The sequence below is a fragment of the Thunnus albacares genome, chromosome 1 (genome assembly GCF_914725855.1).
Source record: "Thunnus albacares chromosome 1, fThuAlb1.1, whole genome shotgun sequence".
In the NCBI taxonomy this organism is placed as follows: domain Eukaryota; kingdom Metazoa; phylum Chordata; class Actinopteri; order Scombriformes; family Scombridae; genus Thunnus; species Thunnus albacares.
Genome location: NC_058106.1, coordinates 35,696,424 through 35,721,219, shown reverse-complemented (window position 1 = coordinate 35,721,219; position 24,796 = coordinate 35,696,424). Strand labels below are relative to the sequence as shown.

The 24,796-nt window shown below is 39.9% G+C and overlaps 1 protein-coding gene across 1 annotated transcript in view; it reads left to right on the top strand.

Annotated features, from left to right (window-relative positions):
* iqgap1 (IQ motif containing GTPase activating protein 1) overlaps window positions 1–24,796 on the top strand; it is a 51,013-nt gene that overhangs the window by 1,376 nt on the left and 24,841 nt on the right. Inside the window, exons 2-5 of the mRNA XM_044356632.1 lie at window positions 1,168–1,270; window positions 19,651–19,807; window positions 21,640–21,717; window positions 22,955–23,031. Coding sequence (XP_044212567.1) covers window positions 1,168–1,270; window positions 19,651–19,807; window positions 21,640–21,717; window positions 22,955–23,031 — 415 coding nt within the window. The remainder of the gene's footprint in view (window positions 1–1,167; window positions 1,271–19,650; window positions 19,808–21,639; window positions 21,718–22,954; window positions 23,032–24,796) is intronic.

Genomic DNA, 24,796 nt, shown 5'->3' with positions numbered 1-24,796 from the left:
TGAGGCTGGTTTCCTGTGTAAAAAAAAAAAAAAAAAAAAAAAAAAAGCAAAAGCACCTCAGTATGTGGAACCTTGGAGAGGCCAGAGAGCTGCATGGAAACTGGGCAGAGTTATGCAACTAGGGAGAAGCTTCAAATATGTACAAGTATTTGTGCATAAATACTCCAAAATGTGAAATAAAACAGGGCTGCAACTAAATAATTATTTTCATTCTCAATTAATCGATAAGTCGTTTGGTCTTTAAAATGTCAGAGAGCTCAAAGCCTGTGATGACGTCCTCAAATGTTTTGTCCACAACTTAAAGATATTCAGTTTACTGTCATACAAGACTAAAGAAACCAGAAAATATTCACATTTGAGAAGCTGGAATCAGTGAATTTGGAAATTTTCCTCCTAAAAAAATGACTCAAAACAATCGATTATCCAAATATTTGGCAACTAAACGATTAATCGACTAATCGTTAAAGCTCTAAAATATACAACAGTCATCTAGCAATGCGACGGTCAGTCGATTAATCGATTAGTTGATCAACAGGAAATGAATCAGCAACTGTTTTGATAATCAAATAATCGTTTTTAGTCATTTTTTAAAGCAAAAACAAACAATTTGCTGGTTGCAGCTTCTTGAATTTGAGGATTTTAAGCAGTTTTAAAGGATTTAAAATGTGTCAAACGTGATATTTAACTGATTATCTTTAGATTTTGGACTATTGATCACATAAAACAAAGATAAAACGATTAATCTAGAAAATAATTGGCAGATTAATGGACAACAAAAAATAAGTTGCAGCCCTACGTTCATTTAGAGCTGCAGCGATTAGTTGATTAATCGTTTAGTCAGTTGACAGAAAATGATTCACCGACTGTTTTGATCATCGATGAATCATTTTGAGTCAAACTGGTTCCAGCTCCTTGAATGTGAATTTTTTCCTCTATTGTATATGTTCGTGTTCTGGACAAAATGAGACATTTTCTGACATTTTATAGATCAAACAACTAATCAGTTAATCAATAATGAAAGTAATTGTCAGTTGCAGGCCTGCATTCATCATCATTATTCGGCAACAAACAGCAACATTTTTCTTTGATTTGTCTCGTCCCTGTTTTTCCGCTGCTGTTTGAACGTGTCGTTAACCGTCGCTGTGTGCGTGTTATTTTGTCCCGCAGCCGTGCTGGATGGCGTGGAGCGACTCACGGCGGAGGAGATGGACGAGCGGCGGCAGCAGAACATGGCCTACGAGTACCTCTGTCACCTGGAGGAGGCTAAAAGGTAAGAGCAGGAAATCAATTCAATCCGCCTGCGAGCGAACTTGCGGCTGAACTTGCAGCGGCGACGGCGAGTCGAGGAGTCGAAGCAGCAGCCTGTGATTCATCAGTTAGATTTACTGCTTCTTCTCTTCTCTTTGTGTGGAGCTACTGTGCCAGTTTGTGAATGATGGCGACTGAAATCTCTCACAACTGAGATACGAGACTACAAAGTCCAGTGTAGTGGACATTAGTTTGATTAGTTAATCCCTGCTGAAGCTTGGTGGTGATCAGGTTTTAGTTCCCGCTGACATCTTGGATGAGGCTGAGTATCGTAACAGTTCCTGATTTTAAATCATAATTTTGCCAGTTTTAGCTTTGGATGCAAACATCTTGTACACTAGAGTGGATCTGACATCTCCGCATTAGAGTTTCTTTGTCTAATGTCAAGAAAATAATTCAACGTTTCCTCCATCGGTTACATTAATTCAGTCTCAACAGGTGGCCAACTCAGTCTGTAGTATCACAGCAGCTCCTGGCTTCATGTCAGAGCAGCGACGTCTACAAAGGTTATATTCAGTGAGAGGAAAGCAGCAGCGATGTCTTATTGAGTGTATTGAGTTCAGTATCGGGATAGAAAAAGTTGTTCCTTTTGCTCCTGAAGGGTTTTTTTTTTGAGATTGTTGAAGAATGTGAAGTGTTTTTTCCTGGATAAAGAGAGAACAATATCAGCGTGAAACATATCAGCAACCTAACAGGAAGAAGGTTTTATAGATTACATTTAAAGTTTGTTGTGTAAAGTCACAGATTTCAGCTCAAAATGCTGTTTGTTAAAGAGCAGATGAAGAGAAAGTGATTGGAGAACATAACCTGGAAATTATAAAGAAGTAGGTCTTACTTACACACAGGTTTACAGTGTGTGTGTGTGTGTGTGTGTGTGTGTGTGTGTGTGTGTGTGTGTGTGTGTGTGTGTGTCAGAGGTTGCCTGCGCTCGTTAACAGCCGTGCATGTTTGCATTCTGTGGACTCGACCCCAACGCGGGCTCACACATTTAAAAGAGGAAGGATTGTGCGAGACAGGAAGTGACTCAGTCCCTGTTGATCTTGGTATCTCCCACTGTTGCCACAGAAACCCACAGTTGTCATAGCAACGGGTTCCGGTGTGAGTGCTGGCGTCCATGCTGCTACTGCTAGAGAGAGAGAGCGAGAGAGAGAGAGAGAGAGAGAGCACGCTCTTGATAAAAAAGAAAGAAAGAAAGAAAGAAAGAAGTGGTTGTATGGCTGCGGTGTGTGTGCGTGTGTGTGTGTGTGTGTGTGTGTGTTTGCTGCCCCACATAAGCCCCACCTGCTCTGTTATTATCATCCATCTGTGATATTCAGGGAATTCCTGGAGTGATTTATGTTTGTTTCTGCGCCCGTTTTCCCTCCACCGGACACTTCTTACCTCGTTTAGTGCTTTGCTTCATCACCCAGAATGCTTTTCAGACACCTGGAGAGAACTTTTTGTCCATATTATGTGCATAAATCAGGAGTTAAGGCCAAAATAAGAGCAAAAAAAACCCCAATTTTTTTTCCAGTCAAGAAAAAGCAAGACCTCTTCACCTCTCATTTAAAACATGTCATGTGACTGCATTGCATTATGGTCCATTTTTCGCCACTGCTGGTGTAGAAACATCTCATCATTTATGCTTCACAGGAATATGAATAACACACAATTACAGAGAAGTCACATTTTCAGCTTCCTGGGTTCCTCATGTTCATGACTCGACTCTTCCTTTTTTTTTTTTAACCCCAACACATCATCACCATCACCATCATCATCATCATCATCATCATCATCATCATCATCATCACACAGTGTTTGTTTCGGCTTTTTCCCCAGGAAGCATGTCGGGGTGGAAATGCCGAGGAGGGTGGGGAGGGGGAAGGGAGGGTTGGGTTCGAGTGTAGCTTTGTTGACCAAACATGGTCTTTCACTCGGCACAGTAAGAATAGAAGTTTCACACCTCACGACCTGTGTTGGTTTTGCTTTGCGGAATGTAAATGATCAAGTATTGAAGTTATTTTCGGACCATTAAGGAGGTTTTTGTAGAGGCGTTGCTGCTCTTCAGTCAAGCGCCACATAAAAGAAACCACATTTAACTTTAAGTTGCATTTTTTTTGTAGCAAAAATGTTTGAATCTTGAGATTGAAAGTTTGTTCTTGACCTTGGAAACGATGGTTGACATGACAACACACACACACACACACACAATGACCTGTTGTCATGTTTCTTCATCACACATCTTCCTCAGCTGACGGAGCAATTTAATTAGATTCAACTCAGTTCATCAATAAGTGTTACATCATCACATATCAATGGTTTAAAACAGCTGCATGTTCAGCAGCTGGATGGAGTTCAGACTGTAGGATCACTGCACATACAGTAACATCTAGTGTGAAACCAGACAATCAAAAGAAAAGGCGCGAATCGAAAGATCGATCTTAGGATTTTAACGATTGATGACGAATCATCTGACGAAACGATTGATTGAGAAAACTTTTTTCTTTCCCATAATGCAGTTCTCCATGTCAGCTCTGCTCTTCCGCAGCTTTCTTATATCCAACATGAAAGAGAAAAGCTGACAGATGTTAAGTTACCTGCTAGCGGCTGCTAAGCTAGCTCCTTTTGGTTTAACGCGTAGTTACTGGTAGTATATATATATATACATATATAGATATATGTATATATATATATGTATGATATGATGTATGCCACCTCATCTTCCTTTTTTAAAATATGCTTCTGCTTTATTATGTTCTTAACCCTCAGTGTGCTGAGTTCAACCGTGTCAGAACTTTTTCTCTTCCTCAAATTAATTTTCGTAACTCCTGTAACTGATCCAGGATGTGTTTCCATGGGAACTCTGGGATCTGTTATGAAAACACACCTGAGTAGTCACCAAAGGTGTTGCCAAATCCACTAAAAGACAAAATACTCAGTTTGAACAATGAAGCATTGTGGGAACCTTTGAGATAAAAGATAAATGTCAGTGTCAGTGACTCTTCTTCTTCTCCCTTAAACTGCTGCACCTCCACTCTGTGAGCCTCCTGATTGGCTGCTGAGGTCGCAGGCAAAGTTTGAGGGAGACGGCCTCCGAGCTCCATATGTGGAACACCTGAGCCTGCAGGGGAAAGCCGGGGGCAGGAATGCTGGGAGTGTGTGTGTGTGTGTGTGTGTGTGTGTGTGTGTTGATGCGGAGTGGTATGAGGGGAATGCCTCTCACAGGTGCACAGCAGGGTGTGTGAGCGTACGTACGTGCACGCCCGCCGGCGACAGACGGCTGCAGGAATGTATCGCGGCTCTGTCACTATTCTAAACACTACTACTGTCAGGTGTGAGTGTAGAGGACCTTTATGGACTTGGCACAGTCTGAGTTTGAGATGCAAACTATGTGTTATCTCTCTTATTTTCATGTTCCCATCGAACATGGAGAGGCAGTTTGAGGCTCATGAGAGCTGCTGTGCACGTTATCACGCCATATTTGAATGCTTAGCGCTCCTGCTCACCTATTTGGGCTTTTCAAGTAGTAGATGCTAAGTGCTAGCTGTTAGTTGCTAAGCTCGTAATTATCTTGATTTTATTTCCTTATCTATTCATCTATTGACTGTTTTTACAATAAATAAGTTATTTAAAAGTCCAAAAATAGTAAAATCAAGAACTCTTAGACTCAAAAAATGGTGAGAAATGTTTCCTGGAGCCCAACATGCAACCTCACATGTTTTATTTAGTCTCAACCAACAGTCCACAACCTGAAGATATTCAGTTTTTCATAATAAAAGACTAAAGAAACCAGATAATATTCACATTTAAGAAGCTGGAACCAGATGATTGTAGCATTTTTTCTTTAAAGAATGACCAAAAATAATTCATCTATTATTAAAATAGTTTTTTAAATTTATAATGAATTTGCAAAGCTTAAATTTGATGTCTTCAAATGTCATTTTCTCTCTTCACTAGTCGTTCAAAATCAACATATAATCAGTTAACAATGATGTCAAACTTCCCGCTTACTTAATAACTTAAATAAAGAGTTGATTATTGTGTCAACACTTCTGATTCCTTCATCATTCAACAGATTCGACGTCTCTCTTCATCTGCATCTTTGTTTTCTTTCTTGCTTTCACTCTTTGGTTCTCTCCGTCAGTCTCTCTGGGGGAATGCAGTCCGACATGTTTTCAGTACGATACCTGTGTTTATTTGATCCGTGCATGACTGCTGCTGCTGCCGTCGCCGCCGCTGCTGCTGCCAGCTACTGTTAGCTGCACACTCCCTCTCCCCTCCTCATCATCACGTCAGTATAACTGCAAACCATTACAAGCGGTTTCACCTCGCCGTGGATCCACATATGATGAATGACACATAATCAGGTTTGAAGTCAGGATGTCGTGATAGTCGTTCTGTCACCTCTGACACTCGTCGCTCCTCGTTTCCTGTGGAAAGCTGGTTGTAAATCACTCACTCAGCAGATGTCTTTACAGCGAGTGGCGTGGTTGTTTTGGGGCGTAGATGAAAGGATTTGATTCACCAGGTGAACCGGATTCCTCGCAGGATCTGACGGCACGGTGACAGAACAGTGAAAGTGTTTTAGTTTGATTGATGTTAAGATGTGTTTACTCTCTGACTGGATGCAGAAAACCTGCAACCTGCATTTTCTTTGGTCATTCAGTTGTACCTTGTTGTTGAGGTTTGATGATCAGACAGCAGCATTAGCGCCGCAACGATCAGTCAGTTAATCAACTACTCGACAATCGACAATTATTTTAATAATCGTTTTTGTCATTTTTTAAAGCAGAAATATCAAATATATTGGTTTTACTGGTTTCAGCTTCTCAAATGTGAAGATTTGCTGCTGTCATGTGGTTTATATAACTGAACACTGCAGTGCAGTTTAGTAACAATCTTGACATTGAATTTCATTAAAAATATTTCATCATCATCATCATCATCATTCATCCTTCAAGATAAATTCAAATCAATTCAACAAAATTTGCCTCAAACAAAAGAACCTGTTACTTTAATTCTCTTGCTGTATTAAAATAATTTCATTTTTGCTTAATCTGCTGATTATTTGTGTCTGTAAAATGAATAAATAATAGCAATATTTCTATTTTTTTTTATTTAAAAGTTGCTTAAATAATTAGTTGAATATCAAAATTGTTGCTGATAAATTTTCTGATTGACTAAATGTTGCAGCTCCAGTAAAAAAACCAAACAAACAAACAAAAATTGTCCTTAAAAAAAGGTAATTTGAGTGGAGCGTGGAGTGTGTGTGTGTGTGTGTGTGTGTGTGTGTGTGTGTGTGTGTGTGTTAGTGTTCTGGCCGCAGCAGTAACACTGTTTAAACATGATGATGCACTTTAACGACGCATTAGATGAAGAGCTGAACGATAAACCATCAGCCTCCTGCGATGTACGATAAGTAGAGTCTAAAGTCTCAGAGAGATCTTCATCTCTGCTGCCTTCACTCTCACTGATGCTCCCCTGGCTGCCATCTGTGGTATTCATCCTCATCCTCATCCTCATCTGTGGTATTCATCCTCCCTCCCTCCGTCAGCCTGATGAGAAAAAGTACAGAGCGGGCGGTGCACATTCAAGTCTATTTAGAGCTTACACACACACACACACACACACACACACACGTATAGGAGTCATTATGGTGTCTAATTAGTGTTTAGTGTTGAATATTCAGATGACATCGTTCCTTCCAACCTTCAAATTAAGTTGAAGGATTTGAGAGAAATGATGCACTTTTGAAAATGAAAGGTTTTAAATGACTTAAAAGGCGAACGACTTTAAATAAATCTCCATAATTTGCCTCAACTCTCTCTTTCACTGCTTCAAGATTTCACTTTGAGAGGAAAACTGGCAACTTTTCTTTTATTAAAGCACCGATTTTCAGTTTTAAAAGAAATGATTTTACCAGGATATCAACGTTTGAAGAGATCGGGCGTTTTAACTTGTGGTCTGATTATGATTAATGTCACGTTTTATGTTCTTTGAGTCACCAAACAACCCTGAAAGTCATTGAGTTTGATGACAAGCTGGATCTTGTAACTCTTGAGGAGAATTAAAGCTCATTTTCAGTCACAACGAGGCCTCATTTAAACCCCAAAATGTGGAATAATTCACCATTTTACATAACTGCCTAAACTAAACTTTTCTTCAGTTAACTACTTCTTATTTCTGCCTCAGCTAGTTTTGTCTCAAAGGTAATGGAAGCTCTCAGCTCTTCTTCTTCTGTAAAAGTAAAATAGTTGGATATTTTGGGAGCTTATTGGCTCTCTTTCTGAGAATTAGATGAAAAGATTGATACGACTCAGACGTGACGGTTATCATCCATCTCAGCAAGAAAAGGAAAAAGCACTTCTTTCCCTAAAATATCGCTTTTGTAAGACGTTACATAAGTAAACCAACTACTGCAGATTATTTCTCATGACGTTGACGTTGCCTTTATTTGAATTCAAACTTTTACAGTAACTATACGTACAGTGTTTACATTGATTTCTGACTTTTTTCCCCCTTATTTAAAGCTCACAGCACAGACTCAGATCAATAACTGATGACTCCTCGTCAGTTTTCTTCCGGTTTTCAACCTCAGACCTGCTCAGTCTGTCGCGTCGTGTCCTCGTTGCTTCCTGTGTGCCAGAGATGCTTTACTTTGACTAAATAGTTTTACAGCTGCACACGAAGATAAAACAAACACTCGAGTTTCTGTTTGTGTCGATAAGATTGTGTTTAGAAAAAAAACCAACACTTTGATTGACTCGATTAATGGTTTATTTCAGAAAAGGGGATTATGATGGTAATCAAAAAGGTTTTTAGTGCAGCGACAACTTTATGTTTATTGAGTGAAGTTAAACAAAACACGCTGCATAGATTTCCTTCACTTCCCCGTCCCGCTCCTCCCAGTATGACGCCGTTTCACTCTGACGTCATTCATTCTCTCGACCGACCAGTTTGCCACCTTCGCATGTCATTTATAAACCTGTATAAATGTCTGAAATACTCTTCAGTGATGTGACAAAACTGAGAAAACGCTGCATCTTCATTTCATTTGGCTGAATGTAAACACAACGGTGCTTTAAATGGCAGATTTTAATTATAACACACTACAGTCCGTGAGTGTTGCCATGGTGATGACAGCAGAGTTTACCTGTGGTTGGCAGGGTTTCCTCCTCACCGTCACCGGCTGATTGACAGCACATCAGTGGTGTTTTTTTTGTTGAGTCTGTTCTTGTAGATGATGAGTTGTTGTTTTCTTTCTTGCTTGCTCTGCTGTAACAGACGATCCCATCCGATGAGGTCACAGCAACGTGTTTGTCTGTGCGTCAGGCAGCAGTCAGGTCGGCCCGAGGCGAAACACAAACTCTTGAGTGAAATACATTTTGTTTTTAAGTGAACGTGATGATAAACTGTGGCTGTTTTTAATAGAAAACCCACTTTTTTTTTAAAGAGGTTTTTCACGCTGTAGGTTGAAATAAGTGACACTGAGGAATTAACAGAATTCACCCTGAGCAGAGATTGTTGCTGTTGGGACGAATAGTGCACATAGCAGAGCGGTGCGGTTATCGGGTTGCATCACTGACAGTTGATGGTTGAGGTTGCTCCAGCTTTGTCTGTGATCTGAGGGTGGGAATCTTTTTGAGTAAAGATCCAAAATGCAGTGAAAGATGTTAAAGATGCACATTCTTATGTTTATATAATTATTCTGGGGCTCTACTGGAATATTTTTGCATGATTAACAGTTATAAAACCAGGCTGTAACGGCTGTAATACTCTCCATATCCTGCTATATTGTGCGATATTTGCACTGGTGTAGCGCTTAATCATTTTTTTAGCTCCCGCTGTAGCATCACACTGATTCTGACTGACTTGTTCAGATAATGCTGCTTCATCTTATCTATAAGTGAAGAGTTTCAGCTTCAAGGTTCACTTAAATCCATCCTGAGGCGAAAACAAGTTCGCTCTTCATACGTTTAATTTATCTCATCTTCAGAAGATCATTCTGTGGAGTCAAAAAAACTGAAGAGCAAAGACTTTCTTATCTCCGTTTTATTAAATTGTGACATGATAACTAAAGTTTCTACACACTACTTATGTCACAACTTTCCACAAGTATGGAAGATGAAAGCTGGATTGTGCAACATCTCCATCTTTTTTTTTTTTAATCTTCCCTCAAAAGACACTGTTTGTATGAAAAGACAGAGATAATCCGTCACAATAAACAGAAAGATAAGCTCTGATTTATCTTAAATCCATCCCGAGGCAGAGTGGAGTGTCGTCATATCAGCGCCGCGTTACATTACCCTCTTCCTTCCTCGCTTTCCTGCTCGTAATCAGACACCCACAAAAATAAACAGACGTCTCGAGAAGTTTGTAGAGCACTTGGAGAAACGTCGTTAACTACATTCAGACGGTTCTTCTAACGAAAATTGGATTACAGCAGGTTTTTTTTTTTTTTTGTATGGTGAGAAACAACCCACATCAACCCCAACATGTTGCCACATCAGTTGAAGGTTGTTTTTTTTTTTTTTTTTTTTTACAGAAGCTCCATCTTCTCACTCTTTGTCTTCACAGCAAAGACCGGCCCAGTTCCTCCTAAAGATTTGGCTATTTGCCTGTAATTTCCTGTTTTCAAACAGTTTCCAAAGACTCTTGTGAATAGCTGCTGCTGCAATGCACGTTACATAATGTCAGGGCCCTGACATTGTGTTGTTTTGGAGTAGAACAATGGAACAAGAGTCTTTTAAAGCTTCTCATAGTGATACGATCTGTCCTCAGGTGACTGATCTTTAACGCTGCTTTGACCTACTGGCTCCTTGTAAACAAGAAGAGATTTATTATACTTTATTTTAATATAGGAAGTCACAATTTTGATGATCATCACTTATTTTTAAGCAAAAATAACAAAAATCCACTGGTTCCTGTTTCCATCCTGTTCCTAAATGTGTTTAAAATGGTATTTTGTAAATGAGCAGAAGAAAAGTGGGACAGTCGGAGCCTGCGGTAACGTCTAACATGACTTAACAGAAAAAGAAAAAGAAGAGCACCGCCTACAGAAACTCAGACTGTCTCTACGGAAATAACATGAACTTTATTATATCCTGGAAATGTTGTAAATGCCACGGCAATCACAGAAATACGGGCCGCAGATACAAAGAGTACATAAAGGAAGTATGCGGTGTAAAGAAATTCGAAAAATAACAAGTTAATCTGCAACTGTTTTGCATATAATCAAATGAGCTTCATCGTTTTTGTTCAATCGTTTTAATCGTTTTAAGCTTCAAATGTGAGGATTTTAATTTTTTATTTGTCCTACATGATAGTAAACAGAATATATTTGGATTTTTGACTGTAACGGGCCTTTTTTCTCCATTTTCAGACATTTTATAGACAAAACTTAAGCAAGTCAGGCTCAGTTGTATAGTGTTTTTTTGTTTTTTAGTTTAGCTGTGCTTTGATCTTAGTGCTAATGTTAGCATATCCACATGCTAGCTTTTAGCTTGCTAGCATGTTAGCATTAAGCGCTGCTCGGTAAGATAGTTTTAAAAGTATCTGGTGGCAGATTAATGGATATTTTGAGCAGTTTGGTGGCGCTAGATGATAAATCAGGGGATCATTCATGTCTGTACTAAATTTAATGGGAAACTATTCAATATTTTTAAAGAAATTTCACTCTGGATCAAAGTGTTGAATAAGTAGACCAGTATCATGCTCCTCAGAGCCGACCATACTGATCAAACAACTTAGTCATAAATGCTTAAGCGTCATAAGAATAGAAGAAGTAGAATCTTGCAGACTGTCTGTTAATCAGCAGTATTTTTCTGTGAACGTGTCTTTTGAAAATCATCTCAGCTCCGTATTTCGTGTTTTTTTTGTACACGTTGTTCTGCTTGTTGTGACACTGAGGCCTCCCAGAAAGCAGGCGAGCGTCACACAGCCTTCACAGAAGAGAGAACGAAGGCATGAAAAGGGGATCAGTGCTCCGTAAAGGTCCTGCCCCTCCTCCGCAGCCTCTCACCTGCGAAACCTGAGACTGCAACTTACTGTTCCGGTTTGGATATCTGTCACAGCTCAGGAAAAGTCTTTGAATCGTCCACGGTGATGAAACCTGTCAGTGTTAGGGAAGTGAGCTGAGACAGCAGTTTCGTCTGACTGACTGTGACCCCCCCCTCCCCTCCCCAGCCCCCCCCTTCCCCCTCCAGCTGATCAGCAGGCCTACCTGACTCGGACTCTCTCAGGCCTGCTTGGTTTCTGTTATTACAGCTTTGTACATCAGCTCTCAGCTGGTATTTGCACTCTGATGACCTCAACTGGGGACAGAAATCACTGAAAAGCCGGAGGTCAGATGTGACCTGCTGGGTCCTCAGAAGGAGGCTTCCAGCATCACAGCGGGTCAAAGGTCACAACCATTTATAGCGCTGCACTTCTATTAAAGCAAAAGCTTTTTATAACTGAACCTGATGAAAGCTAGAACAGTCAAAACTAAAAAAAAAAGTGATGTATTACACTTTTACATACATATTTTTTTAGATAAATGAGCTTGTCAGGTGACTATTTTTTTAATTATGCATATTCTGTATTTTTCTCATACTGGGGTCTGTGAATGTTTGGCTTTTTTACTTGATAAATGGCTTAAAGCAGTGGTCTCCAACCTTTTTTCGCTTGTGATCCCTTTAAACAAAGCATGTGCCATGACGTCACAGTTTGCATATGTGAATGAGAGAGGTTTTCCCTTGTGTTATATGAATAGTTTTATAGTACAGGTCTGAAATAAGTAATAATATAATTTATATGAGCATCTTACATTCATGAAATGCAGCTGAAAGAGCAAAAATTGTCAAGTGATTCGTAAGAAAAAAGCAACAATCAGAGGAAAATTCTTCCTGCTAATCAGCTCAGCGCCTCTCAGATTTATCTGTCGACCCCCTGATGGGTCCTGACCCTCAGGTTGGGAATCACTGAATAAAGGGCTGTCTGAGACGAACGTTGACAGTCGTGAGAGAAACATGGTGAAATCTTTGATTGTGAATCCAAAACAGCGTCATAAATCTCACTGAGATCCACCGACGACAGATTTGGAGCTTTGGAGCCCAAAGACGGTCTGGAGCAAAAAAAATAAAGACCGACTTATCACAACGTGGCTGTTGCTATGACGACCCAGGTCAACAATACGACACGAATGACACATAATACGCTGGCGGCCGGCGTGACATTTCATAAGTGCAGCCTCTCGTTCTCCTTATTACACACTCACACGGAAACCAAAACGATGGAGTTGACGCTTCTCTGCTTTCATTTACTTTTTCTATTTCCATCGTAGCGCTACGATAAACCGATCTCAAAGCCTCAAACTGATATCGTACCGTCCGGTCGTTGTTGTCACACAGTCTAAAGGCGCCTTTAAACACTCTTAAGTAATTCTTAAGTAAAAAACAATAAGATATCAGAATATTAAATGATGTGTGTAGTTTTTCTCACGAGCTTTCATACATGAAGACCATGAACTCAGGGTCATGACCTACATATGAAATTAGTTGCAGTATGCAGCTCAGGTCCTGTGAAACATGGCTGATTATTCCCCTCTACACACACACACACACACACACACACCTACACACACACACACACACACACACACACACACACACACACACACACACGATACAGTGTCAGTCCAGCTGCTCTTAGAGCGGCGAGAGGACGAGGTCAGTTGGTGCACAGATTCCAGTGTTGCAGCAAAGCATGTAATGGACAACTTGGCTCTCACTCATCTTTTTTTTTGTGTGTGTGTGTGTGTGTGTGTGTGTGTGTGTGTGTGTGTGTGTGTGTGTTCCCTCCTGTCATCTTTCTCCTCGTTTCCTCCATCCCTCCCCTTTTGTGATTTGTCCTTCACGAATCGCTGCTTTAGACTGAGATGGTGAATTCCCGCTTGGATTGTTGTTGATTCCCATTATTTCAGAGCCGTTCTTCCCGGTTGAACACAGACACACGAACTTTTCTTTAAACTCAGTCTTTTAATCAGACTCCTGTTCAGCATCACAGTGGAAGAGGTGGGCGGTTTGCAACACACAGAAAGCAGCAGCTGTGTGTGTGTGTGTGTGTGTGTGTGTGTGTGTGTGTGTGTAGTATCTACCTTGACATTGTGTGTATCCAGATAAGACTCACCACACATGATTTGCCTTTGCAGCTATTCTGTAAACATACAGCACTTCCTTCTCTTTTTCTTCTCAGAAACACACGGATGCAGAAAAGCATTTATAAAACAAGGGACAAACCAGATCAGAGTGTAGCCGACACGTACCGGCCTCTTGTTCATATCCGTGTCCATCACTCTTCACTGCCTCTCTTTTCCAAATTTAGCCAAAAAGTTTGGCCTTGTAATGTCTGTTTTCCTGTTATTTCTTGCATTAATGACTGTGTTTACACGTGCACCAGGGGTTTTCCCCCCCAGCTAAGGCTAAAACAGTGGGTGGGGTTCATGCTTTGCCTGCCTTCGACTGGGATATGAAGCTATAAATATACATTTAGACCAATTTGTAACCTATAAATAACAGTAGGTACTTCCAATAACTTTAAGGCAACCTTTCCTGTAGCTCATCTCCGTTGTGCTAGCAGGAAGTTTGTATAAAGCGACGTCTGTCTACTCTGCTTTGCACCTTGCATCTTTGCATCTGCTTTATTCCATGTTGTCTCTGCCGTGCACGTAAACTCACTTCAAACTGTGTGTGTTGAAGCCAAAATAAATTGCGTGACTGAGCAAAAAGTCTGAGGCGTGAAATTCCGGTTATGCTGCACTTGATCATCTAACTATCATGTTGACTTGAAATCTCCATATTCAGAGCATCTCATCTGCTGCTCAGTAAACAAATATTTAGTCATTAGCAGATCAAAAGACGTCCAGGCTCCTTAATGTGGTTGTTTTTTTTAATTCTAGGTTATATATTGTCATTTCAGAGACCATATAATACTAGTAGTATACTTAATTAGCTAGGACCTGCTTCTTAGTGTCATTTAGTCATTTAAATGCTGCTGAAACAACTAAATGAAGTCAAATTTTTGATGCCTGAAGATCTTTTCATGTGAAATCACCTAATCCTTTTTTTTTCAGCTCAGACTGATCATTAGAGCTTCAACAATTAGTCGATTTTATTGATTTAATTTCAATTTTCAAGAAAAAACGCCAAATATTCTCTGGTTCAAGCTTCTCAAATGTGAAGATTTGGTGCTTTTCTTTGTCATATATGACAGTAAACTGAATATCTTTGGGTCATGACGTTTTAATACATCTCCTTTAGCTGTGGGAAATTTTAAACTATATATAATATAATTAGTATTACATTTTTCACTATTTTCTGACAATTCACATAGACTACAAATGATTAATAGAGAAAATAATTGGCAGATTGATAGATAATGAATAATAATATTAGTCGTCAGCTCCACTGATTGTATTAAAATGGTCTTTTTTCGTTAGTCGTTGGATGATATGATGCAAGACACACCAGAAAGCGGCACATTACACACACTGTATTCCACCGTCACTGTTTAGAGTCCTGATCCAACTGTTCTAAACAATGAGGCAATGAAACCTATCGGGCGGCTCCCTGAAAGGGCCACGAGAACAATACCTCCTCAGTATTACAATAACAAAGTCTGTGGTCTGTCAGTATACGCTCTATATTATCTGTTATTAAACATTAACTGCGGTAGTGAATATGGCTCAGAGTGAAACCGCGGGAAGGGAAAATGGAGTCAGTGAAGTCAAAGGTTTTATGGACTAAACATTAATAAGTGACTCCCTGCGACGACGTGCTGCAGGAGGATGTACTCGGATAGCTGCTGGAGACGGGACGGCTGGCCAGGTGTCTGTCTGTGTGTGTGTGTGTGTGTGTGTCTTCCTGGAGAGACAGCGGTCATTAGCGGGTTTCTTCCTATGAGACTGACCTCTGAACTCGCCACTGACTTCAGCTTCCTGCCGGCACGCTTAATCTGGGGGGGGAAGGATGAGATAATGATTCCTCGTCTTTCCGAGTTTTCCTGAACTGTAGCGCTGTTTGATATCTGTTATTTAGCCACTGGTTTGACCTCAGAACCAAGAAGCTTCTGTATCCCAGATCACAAACAGATATTATACAATAAAACTGACTAAAATCCTGCTGATATTTCTGAATAACAGCCCACTGTGTCAGATACAAACAGTGTTTAGCTGCTTTTTAGTCGGCGTTATCCATTGTATTCTTGTAAACATTGGATTTTATTTGGAGGTTTGCAGATATTTTGCTACTGGTTTATCAGTGGTTATCAAAACTGGCACAAACTCCCGATATCTCCACCTTGCAATCACAACTGGGAGGCTTTTTTTTCCCCCACTTACCTGCTCATATCTGTACGGTATGACATGAACGCAGCATTAGCCTTCAACTTGTCCCAAAGGATTAGGGTTATGGTTAGGGTTATGGTTAGGGTTTGCACTCTCATATCTGTCATCTGACTTGTTATTTATCTAGATTAACTCTGGAGAATTCAAGACAATGCATATTTGTGGCTATTTTTTATTTTAATTGTGACATGCCCGTCAATGTCATCACAGCTTGATATTTCTTTTGGCTGCTTCCCGCTGTTTCTGGAATCCAGCTGTCGACATTATTAAATCTCATTCATAGCTGCTGCACTTACTTGGTTAAGTGGAGGGTGTGTTTGTGTTTGTGCGAGGCTGGAAAGGGTGTGTAGCCCTGATAAAAGAGCCATTAGTTAGCCGTCTTTATGGAGCCTTTCACTGCTCTAGCGCGGAGTGAAAGGAGGGGCTTGTTCCTGGCTGGCAAGCCCAGGCCCTGCGCCGCGGGTCGGCCACCTCGGCCTCAATAGCGAGCCTGTCTGGAGACCCCATGTCACGACGTCCTGAGAGGGGAGTTGTTTCAGCTGGTGGTGCGCTGGCCTGTGAACAGCAGAGTGTGGGTGTTTGTGTGTGAGATTTTCACATCTTCTTATCAGGGCCAAACGTTCTCACAAGCAATGGGGGGGAAAAAAGGAAAAACCCTTAAAGTGGTAAACTTCAGGACTATGACTTTAAATTTGATTGAATATAGTGAATGAACATACACACAGCTCCAGTAATGTGTGTGTGTGTGTGTGTGTGTGTGTGTGTAGAAGTGGGGTCTGTCTGTAGGAGGAAAGGAATCTTTTAATCTCACTCAGGATATAGTTAACCTTGTTACTTGACAAAGACTTCAGTTACAGAAGAGTGGGAGTGTTTGCTCAGCAGATGAAAAGAAAAGAGAGAGAGAGAGACTGTTTGCCTTTTTCAAACGGCCATGTTGACGTCACTCTGCCTGCCAAATTCCTCACAGCCGATGATAAAGTCAAGGTTTTCGTAATCAGAGTTGATATTTTAAGGCCTTTTTAATAAAGCAGAGCAGACATTAGTGGGAAGATGTTTGTTAATCGGTGTTGCTTCGACCTGGAGAAGTGTTTCTGATCTTTCCTCAGAACTAAAATCTCACATTCACGTTCGCAATTTTTCAAGTGTGTCTTAAAACAAACAGTCAGGTGTCCATATGAGCAGTGAAAGAGGTTTTTCTCGCTGTTATCGTCCCTCCTGTTCGTACTGGCTGTTAAAAGGTTGCCTTCAGATGTGGTTTTAGTGTAAGTGATGGGGGTCATTTTGTCCAAAAACGCATTTAAAAGTTGATGTGAAGCTTATATGAGGTCATATCAAGTGGATATCTGCCACATTTACAGTCTTTTTAGCATCAATTTCCATCGGACAGTGTTTGAGAAGCTTCATATTAGCTTCAGATAAACTTTTAAACACATTTTTGCACAGACGGACGACTGTGGATTTGCAAGAAAACCCTTTTTTTTGCAGTGACCCTTGACACAAGTGTCCAAATCTGTGTTGTTAAGTGAATATAACTTGATATAATCTTGATAAAACCCAAAGGAAAGGAAAACCCATCTGAAAATTCTGACTTTGCAGTGCAGCTAAAGTGGAGTCTGAAAGCAAACAAGTTTCCACAATATGAAACTTCAAGTTTTTAAGTCCCTCAGGGAGAAATTCACTATAGAAGGTGGTAATTTGTACACAGACAGTAGCAGAAAATAGACCTAAATGCAACGCAGCTACAAGTCAGAGTTGGTTATGAGTTGGGGGAGCAACTGCAATTATAGACAAATGACAGGTTTGGGAGCTAATTGTCTAACTACGTAGCAGTTTTTATGCCACCAGGGTTGTTTCTTTTAAAACCTTTCTAGGAAACGGTAATTGTAGTGAAAGTAGGTGAGAAAGATACAATTAAAGTAGTTTAACTTAAAAGAAATAACTTAATTTTAGTGATATAAGTGGACTGGCTTTGTCCGTAGTTACTGGGTGGTGATGACATGCGATGGTGGAATCCAGTCCCACCAGGTCCGTCCCAGTATAAGAGCACAGCGTGTCTCCTCCGTGGCCCAGGGCTGACACGGGCACACAGCAGGAATGTGACTCCACAATATGACCTAAAAGAAATGAAATGTCACGCATGAGGAATGCCGGGAACTCGAGAGGTTACCGCGGGCAAGGTTAGGTGTTTTGTTGTCTTGGAGCTGAAAAGTTTTCAGCCTCAACAAGTTTTAAAATAGAAAAGATGAAGGTGATACTGACATCTGAGATCTAGTTCTGTGTTTACTTAATTTCTACACATTGTACACTAGTTACATCCTTTTCACTGTGAGGGTGAACGCAGTGACATAACACCAGTTTAATCTCAAATCTTGTTAAGCGTTATAATCCCTGAAGGTCCTTAGTTACTACGATTGCAGATCAATCAGTCAGTTGATCAACTGGAATGTGAGCAATCTTAATATTGATGTTAAACTAAGTTGCTTTCCTTCATCTATCTTTGCACCATTTTGAATCCCTATGGTGTTTTGACTTTAGAACATTATCTCTTTGGTGTGAACTAAAGATTATTTTTCATTATCTATTTATCCTAGAAGTATTTTCTCAATGTATTGTTAATAATTGGTGAAAAAATGACATTTGAAATTGCCAAGAGATGCCTTCAGTTAGCTTGTTTAGTCCAACCAACAGTTCAAAACATAAAGATATTCAATTTGCTGTCATATATGACAAAGAAAAACCACAAATCCTCAGATATGAGGTGCTGGAACAAGAGAATGTTTGACATTTAAAACGAACAATTAATCGATTAATAAACTAGTTTCCAATGACTTTTCTGTTGATCGACTAATCAACTTATCAGTTAATCATTGCTTGTGATGGATGTTACCACTGACAGTCCAATAAGTCTATAACCACCTTAACTTTCCCTGTCTGAGGCTGTAATGCTCTTTACTGAGAAATCAGAAAAGAAAATTGTTGGGATGGAATAAAAATGGAGAGACAACGTTGTTGTTCTCAGATCCTCGTCACTAGTGGAGCAAAAAATCAATAAATACATTTGGTTGGATGGTTGCACCAGAAGCTCCATGCCAAATCACTGGTCACAGTTTACATCTAAATGGTGACCAGTCTCAGCTCTGCTTCGTCAGACCTGGTTTTAGACTTTCTTCAGTCTAAATCTCATTTTGTGAGTCTGATGTGTTAATATGTGCATTTTCATGTTTAGCATTGTATCATTCATCTGAAGGTACAGCTGAGACTGACAGGAATTCATTCATTAGTTTTCAAAGGTGTCCTGTCATGAACTGGTGTTGGACAAGTGGACATTTTGAGCTGTTGGTGATGCGAGATAAAAAGTCTGCGTATAACAGGAGGAATCAGGATTCAAATGACCATAAGAATTGCTTTGGAGATACTACAGACTAGTTTTTGTCCTCTTCTCTGAGTCAAATCTCATCTTGTTACTGTTTGGTCAAAGGGAGACTTGCAACAATCAATAATCAGTTGACTTGAACAAGTGAAATGCTTCATACAGGGTACTGTAAAGCTGAGCACAACTCAGCATCTTTACCTTTCGCGCCACATGCAACTGAAATTGTAACAGAATCAAAACAGTACTTTCAGTTTCAGTTTCACACAGCTTTAACTTATCCAGAACACTTCATGACACACGACGCTCGTGTGCTTGAGTCTTTGTTCGCCAGTTTAAAAATGAGCATTTATCTTTCATCAGTTAGTATCAGACACTTCATTGAACACTGCTTTCTATTTCTGAGTGCTAGGAAAACCCTTTTCAAATAAATCCTTTTGAAGTACTAACTCGATTGACTTGTGGCTTTGTAAAAAATGAAATGTTAGAAGTTTCATGAACAGTAATTATCCCTGTAGGGAAACTAAGCTCTATATTTAACTATGAATGTGTGTTTCCTCTTTGTGTTTTCTGTGACATGTAATGAGTGTCTGCTGTGCTCTCCTTGCAGATGGATGGAGGCCTGTCTGGACGAGGAGTTACCTCCCACCACAGAGCTGGAGGAGGGGCTGAGGAACGGCGTCTATCTGGCCAAACTGGGCAACTTCTTCGCCCCGCACACCGTCTCCCTCAAGAAGATCTACGACCGTGAGCAGACGCGTTATAAGGTGAAAACATGTATATGTCGAGTCAGTTTTATTTATGTAGCGCTAAATCAGGAGTTATCTCAGGGCACTTTTCACATAGAGCGAGTCTAGACCGTACTCTTTAATTTACAAACACCCAACATTCCCTCCATGAGCAGCACATGGCGACAGCGGCGAGGAAAAACTCTCCTTTAACCCTGTTGTCCTCCCGGGTCTAAATTGACCCGAGGATAACAGATGTCATTATGTGCTGTCATCAACAACAGTATCCTGACTAAGAAATTATGAATTATTTTAACTATAGTTGAGATCAGAGGAAAATATGTTGATGGATTATGGCAGACCGGTATAGGTAAAAATTTAGTTTTAAAACCATTTTGTTGATGACAGCACATAATGACGCCTGTTGTCCTCCCCGGGTCAAATTTGACCCGAGGACAACAGGGGGGTTAATGGGAGGATAACTCAAGCAGAACCAGGCTGTAGATGGGCAGCCATCTGCCTTGACCGGTCGAGTTGAGAGAGAAAGAAGGAGAGAGAGAGACACAGAGAAGCACAGCAACAACAATAATAACAACATTAAAGATAATAGAAATATGATTAATAATAATAGTGGTAGCAGTGGGCGTCATGCTGGACCGTGTGTATGTGTTTCATGTGTTTATGTAGCATAGAAAAATACATAATTTTTCATCATAATTTGATCCTCAATCATTCCAGTCAGTCACTGAGAGGTTTAATCCTGTGTTTTGGTGATCGGACCCCTTCACACCTGCATGAATTTCCACTTGAAGTAATGTGCTTTGAAAAAAATCCTTTAAGGAGATTAAACAGGAAAAGTGTCAAATCATGTTCTAAACACCACCACCAATGTAGGAAAGTAAATGAAGTAACTAATCCAATCTAATCTTCCAGGGAATATTCACAACAAATTAAATATATATTTAGCAACCCAGCCTTTCGTTTTGAGTCATGTACCAAAGTGTAGCTGATCACCTGATCGTTGTTCTTGGCATCAAAATCAGTCTGGGAATCATAAATAGCCAAAACAAGATTTGCCAAGATAGCGGAGCCAAAACTGTCACAGCAGGTTTTCTGAAATGCAAGATACAATCACAATAGAAACTCGATGACATAATAAATACAACAAGAATCGCTGATTTTAAAGGCGCATCATGTATAAAAAGGCACAAAATGGTTAAGATGAAGATCTTTTAAATTGATTTTTCACCCTAAAATGAAACAGCGTGCCCACCTGCAGCATTATTTCAGCCTTTCTGCCTGTCTGGGGATGATAATAGAGCTTTTGCAGAAACAGGAAGTGTCAATCAAATGCTCTAAAGCAGTGATAAATCTGATGATTAAATGGATATAAAAAGAAAATATGTTTTAAAAGGCTGTGAACCACTGCGCTAAAGAGTTGATGCTGTACTATCAAAGTGTTTTGAAGCCAAAAGGTCATTTTGTAGACCTTTTGTAGTCATTTTGGAGAATTTGCCTCCATAATACTTCACAACAAGTATTCTGCCAGAGAACTGGAGTTTGCAGGCAGGATTTAACATGTTAATATTGGAACTTGAGAACCAGATCGCTATCATTTGTTCACAATACACTTCTCTGCCTTTTATCTGTTTATCTGGCTGCTCTACAAACCTCCTCTGATTCTTTTGTGTCACAGTTGGTGTATATTTTCCTGCCTTGTGATGTAACCTGGCTAACGCAGTTGGCGTAACAGGGCCTCGGGTTTACAGCTCTTGTTGTCTGTGTGACTGAGACTGGATTAATGTCTTTGAGTCTGGAGTGAACAACATGTTTATTGTGTCCTGACGTTTTTTGGGTTTTTCCTCTTACAGGCAACGGGTCTCCATTTCAGACACACAGACAATGTCATCCAGTGGCTTAACGCCATGGCAGAGAAGGGACTGCCAAAGGTGAGCGTTGCCATCTGACACACACAGACACCAAACCTCTCCATACTACTGTTTAAAATAGTGTGATAATAGTGTTTATTTAGGGTCCAAAGATTCCTCCTAGACCTGCAATGAAATTTGGTTTCTTTAAAAGTATGTCCTTAAAATTAATGTATTAATTAATTTGTTCAACGACGTTTGTTTGTACATGAATTCTAGTGACTAAATGGATTTGGTACAGGTCTTCCTACCATAAAGGGCCGTATCACATATGCATGACTTATGTCATAAACTGGAAATTATACACAGTTAATGTAACATTTAACGCTGAAGCATCACTTTGAGATTGATTTCCTACTTTCAAGGCATTCATTCCTTCCAGCTCCAGTATGAAAATCAACGTGCAGAGACTTTAAACTTGCTTAAGTTGATTAAGTTACAGTAAATTATTGCCACATGTTAATATAGTTGTGATCAAGGATTGTTTTAAAGACTCAGCTGATTAAATTTTTGCTGTATTTTACGAGCTTTTCTTTTAAAATATCAAACCTGGAAGACACACAAATACCAAGCATGGAGCCTTTAGAAAGAACATCATGTATTTGGTCATTTGTTTTATTAAAAAGCTCTAAAATCTTTGATGTCAGAGTTTTCATGAAGTCAATGAGGGGAAAAGAGTTCTTAATTGCTTTCTATAAACGGCAGCCAGCATGTTAAAAGTGATGGATTACCTGCTAACGTCAAGTCGGCGCAAGTTGTTTTTCATACTGTGGTGAAATTAACTGAAGCCAGCGACTCGCTGGAGTTAAGAAATCAGTTTTATAAATACGATATGCCTTGAAGGGAGGGTCAAAAGAAATGAAAATGTTTTGTAGACTGAAATAGTGCTTTAAAAGACAACTTACTCTAAAAATAGCGGTGGGCTTTTTTAGTATTTTTCCTTTTCAGAAAAGTTTCCACCCTGTTAATAATCAAACTCTGGGAAACTCTTAACTTGTCATGATTTTGGCTTGAAAAAGAGGGTCAACCCAAAATATCACCAATTGGCAGCTTCAACAGAAAATATCAGTAGCTTCTTTCAGTTGCGCCACACAGAGAGACAACGCCAGGGCGGTTGAATGCACATTTACAGCGTGTAATCCTCTAATACCCCTGAATCACTCCTGCACACATGCTGCAGCACGCTAACATGCTATCATCGATGGGGAGAAACCTGCTGCTGCTTCGGACTGACTCATTGTGTTTCAACTGTTTTCAGATCTTCTACCCTGAAACCACAGACATATATGACAGAAAGAACATGCCACGCTGCATCTACTGTATACATGCACTCAGGTACTGCTTCTGTTTGTTTGTTTGTTTCTTCTTATCCGTGTCTGAGGTCGTCAGGCCCTGCAGCATGAGGTTTTACTGGTGAAGGACTCGAGTTAAACAGTCTGACCACTAAGAGAGAGAGGTTAGACTTTCACTTAGCTTTGTTAGCGCCTACGCCTTTCAACTTGTCCTCTATATCTATGAGCTGTCACTTGTTTTGACACGCCCTAAAATACATTGGCGTCAAGCCCATTTATTAAAAGCTTTTTCATTTTTACAAAGCAATATGCCGTGGTATTTTCTGTTAATGAGTTATTGACCGCAAAACCAGTCTGACCTCTTTCTGTTTTTGGTCTCATATGTCCTTGGATCTGTTTTTTTTGATCCCTGCGTTCATAAAGTCGCACTCTTCTTCAGCTAATCTGCTGGCATTTAAACTCTCAATAAACTGACCGCTGCTTATTCTTCTTCTGTTGATTTTGTACGACAGGCAGAAAACCATTAAGCGGAGACCTCGTTAGGGTTGACAAACAGATGTTGTCTTTTTAAAACGTCTGTTTTAGAAATCACATGAGTCCCTCATTCATTGGATTGAGAGCGCTCGGAAAGATTCAGGCTGTTTTCAGCTGTGGTCTGTACATGTTTCATGTCTGCGACATTTTTATGAGGTGAACAGTGCAGTTTTTCAGCAGAAAGGCATTCAGTGGTACGAGGTACGGAGCGGTTTGTTTTAATAGAGCATTCCACCTCAGGTAAAATGGATGCAGGGGCCTTCAGAGTCAGGAAGCCAGTCGACACAGCAGAGCAGAGCAGAGGTGGTGTTAGTGTTTGTGTGCCTGTATATGAACGTGCTTCACAAAAAAACACACAGAGCAGTTACACCCAGATACCACGATACTGCCACGGAAGTGGGTTCATTACTTGCTCCATTTAAGAGACCACAGTTGGTCCAACTGGTGGTGTTGTGATGTCAGAATGTGATAAAATAGAGTTTAATTTCTAAATATTTGATTCCACTGCAGAAGTTCAACAGCTAAAACTAAATTCAAAGGACAGTTAACCAATGATAATATGATTCTTCAGCCATCCATATTAGTCAAATCAAGTAGATATCTTTCATCGTTACAAATCTTTTTAGTGCCAAAGTTCCTCTTTTTGTTACTATACTTCCACCGCAACTCAACAAGGAAACACAAAGAGGGAATTTGGTGCTAAAAAGATGTAAATGTGTCAGATATCCACTTGATATGACTAACTCAGACTGCTGAAGCTTCATATTATTAAACCTTTAAATACATTTTTGCAGAAAACGAGGACTGTGGATTTTGGCCTCCATCACATTATTACATTGAAAGCACATTTGAAGGATCTTATAACAGCCAGTATGAACAGGAGGAATGATTACATCCTCTTTCACTGCTCATATGGACACCTGACTGTTGTTTTAAGACACACCTGAAAAATTGTGAACTAGTCCTTTTTAATACGACAGCGTATCAAGCAAAACATATTTCACATAAATGATGGTATTCAGGTCAAGACATGAGTCACTCTTTGACTGTTCTTTGAAATTCTGCTGAAATCTCACATCTCCTCCTCCTCCTCCTCCTCCCTTCTTCTTCACATTGAGATGACACAAACAATTTCAACAATAAAAAATGCAACATGTTATTGACTCTTATTTTGAAAGTTAAAATGATTTGACACCCTTGAAAGCAGCACGGTTTGATTTGTTTGGGTTATCGTCCATCTACACAGCAGCTACACAACATAACTGAAGCACTGA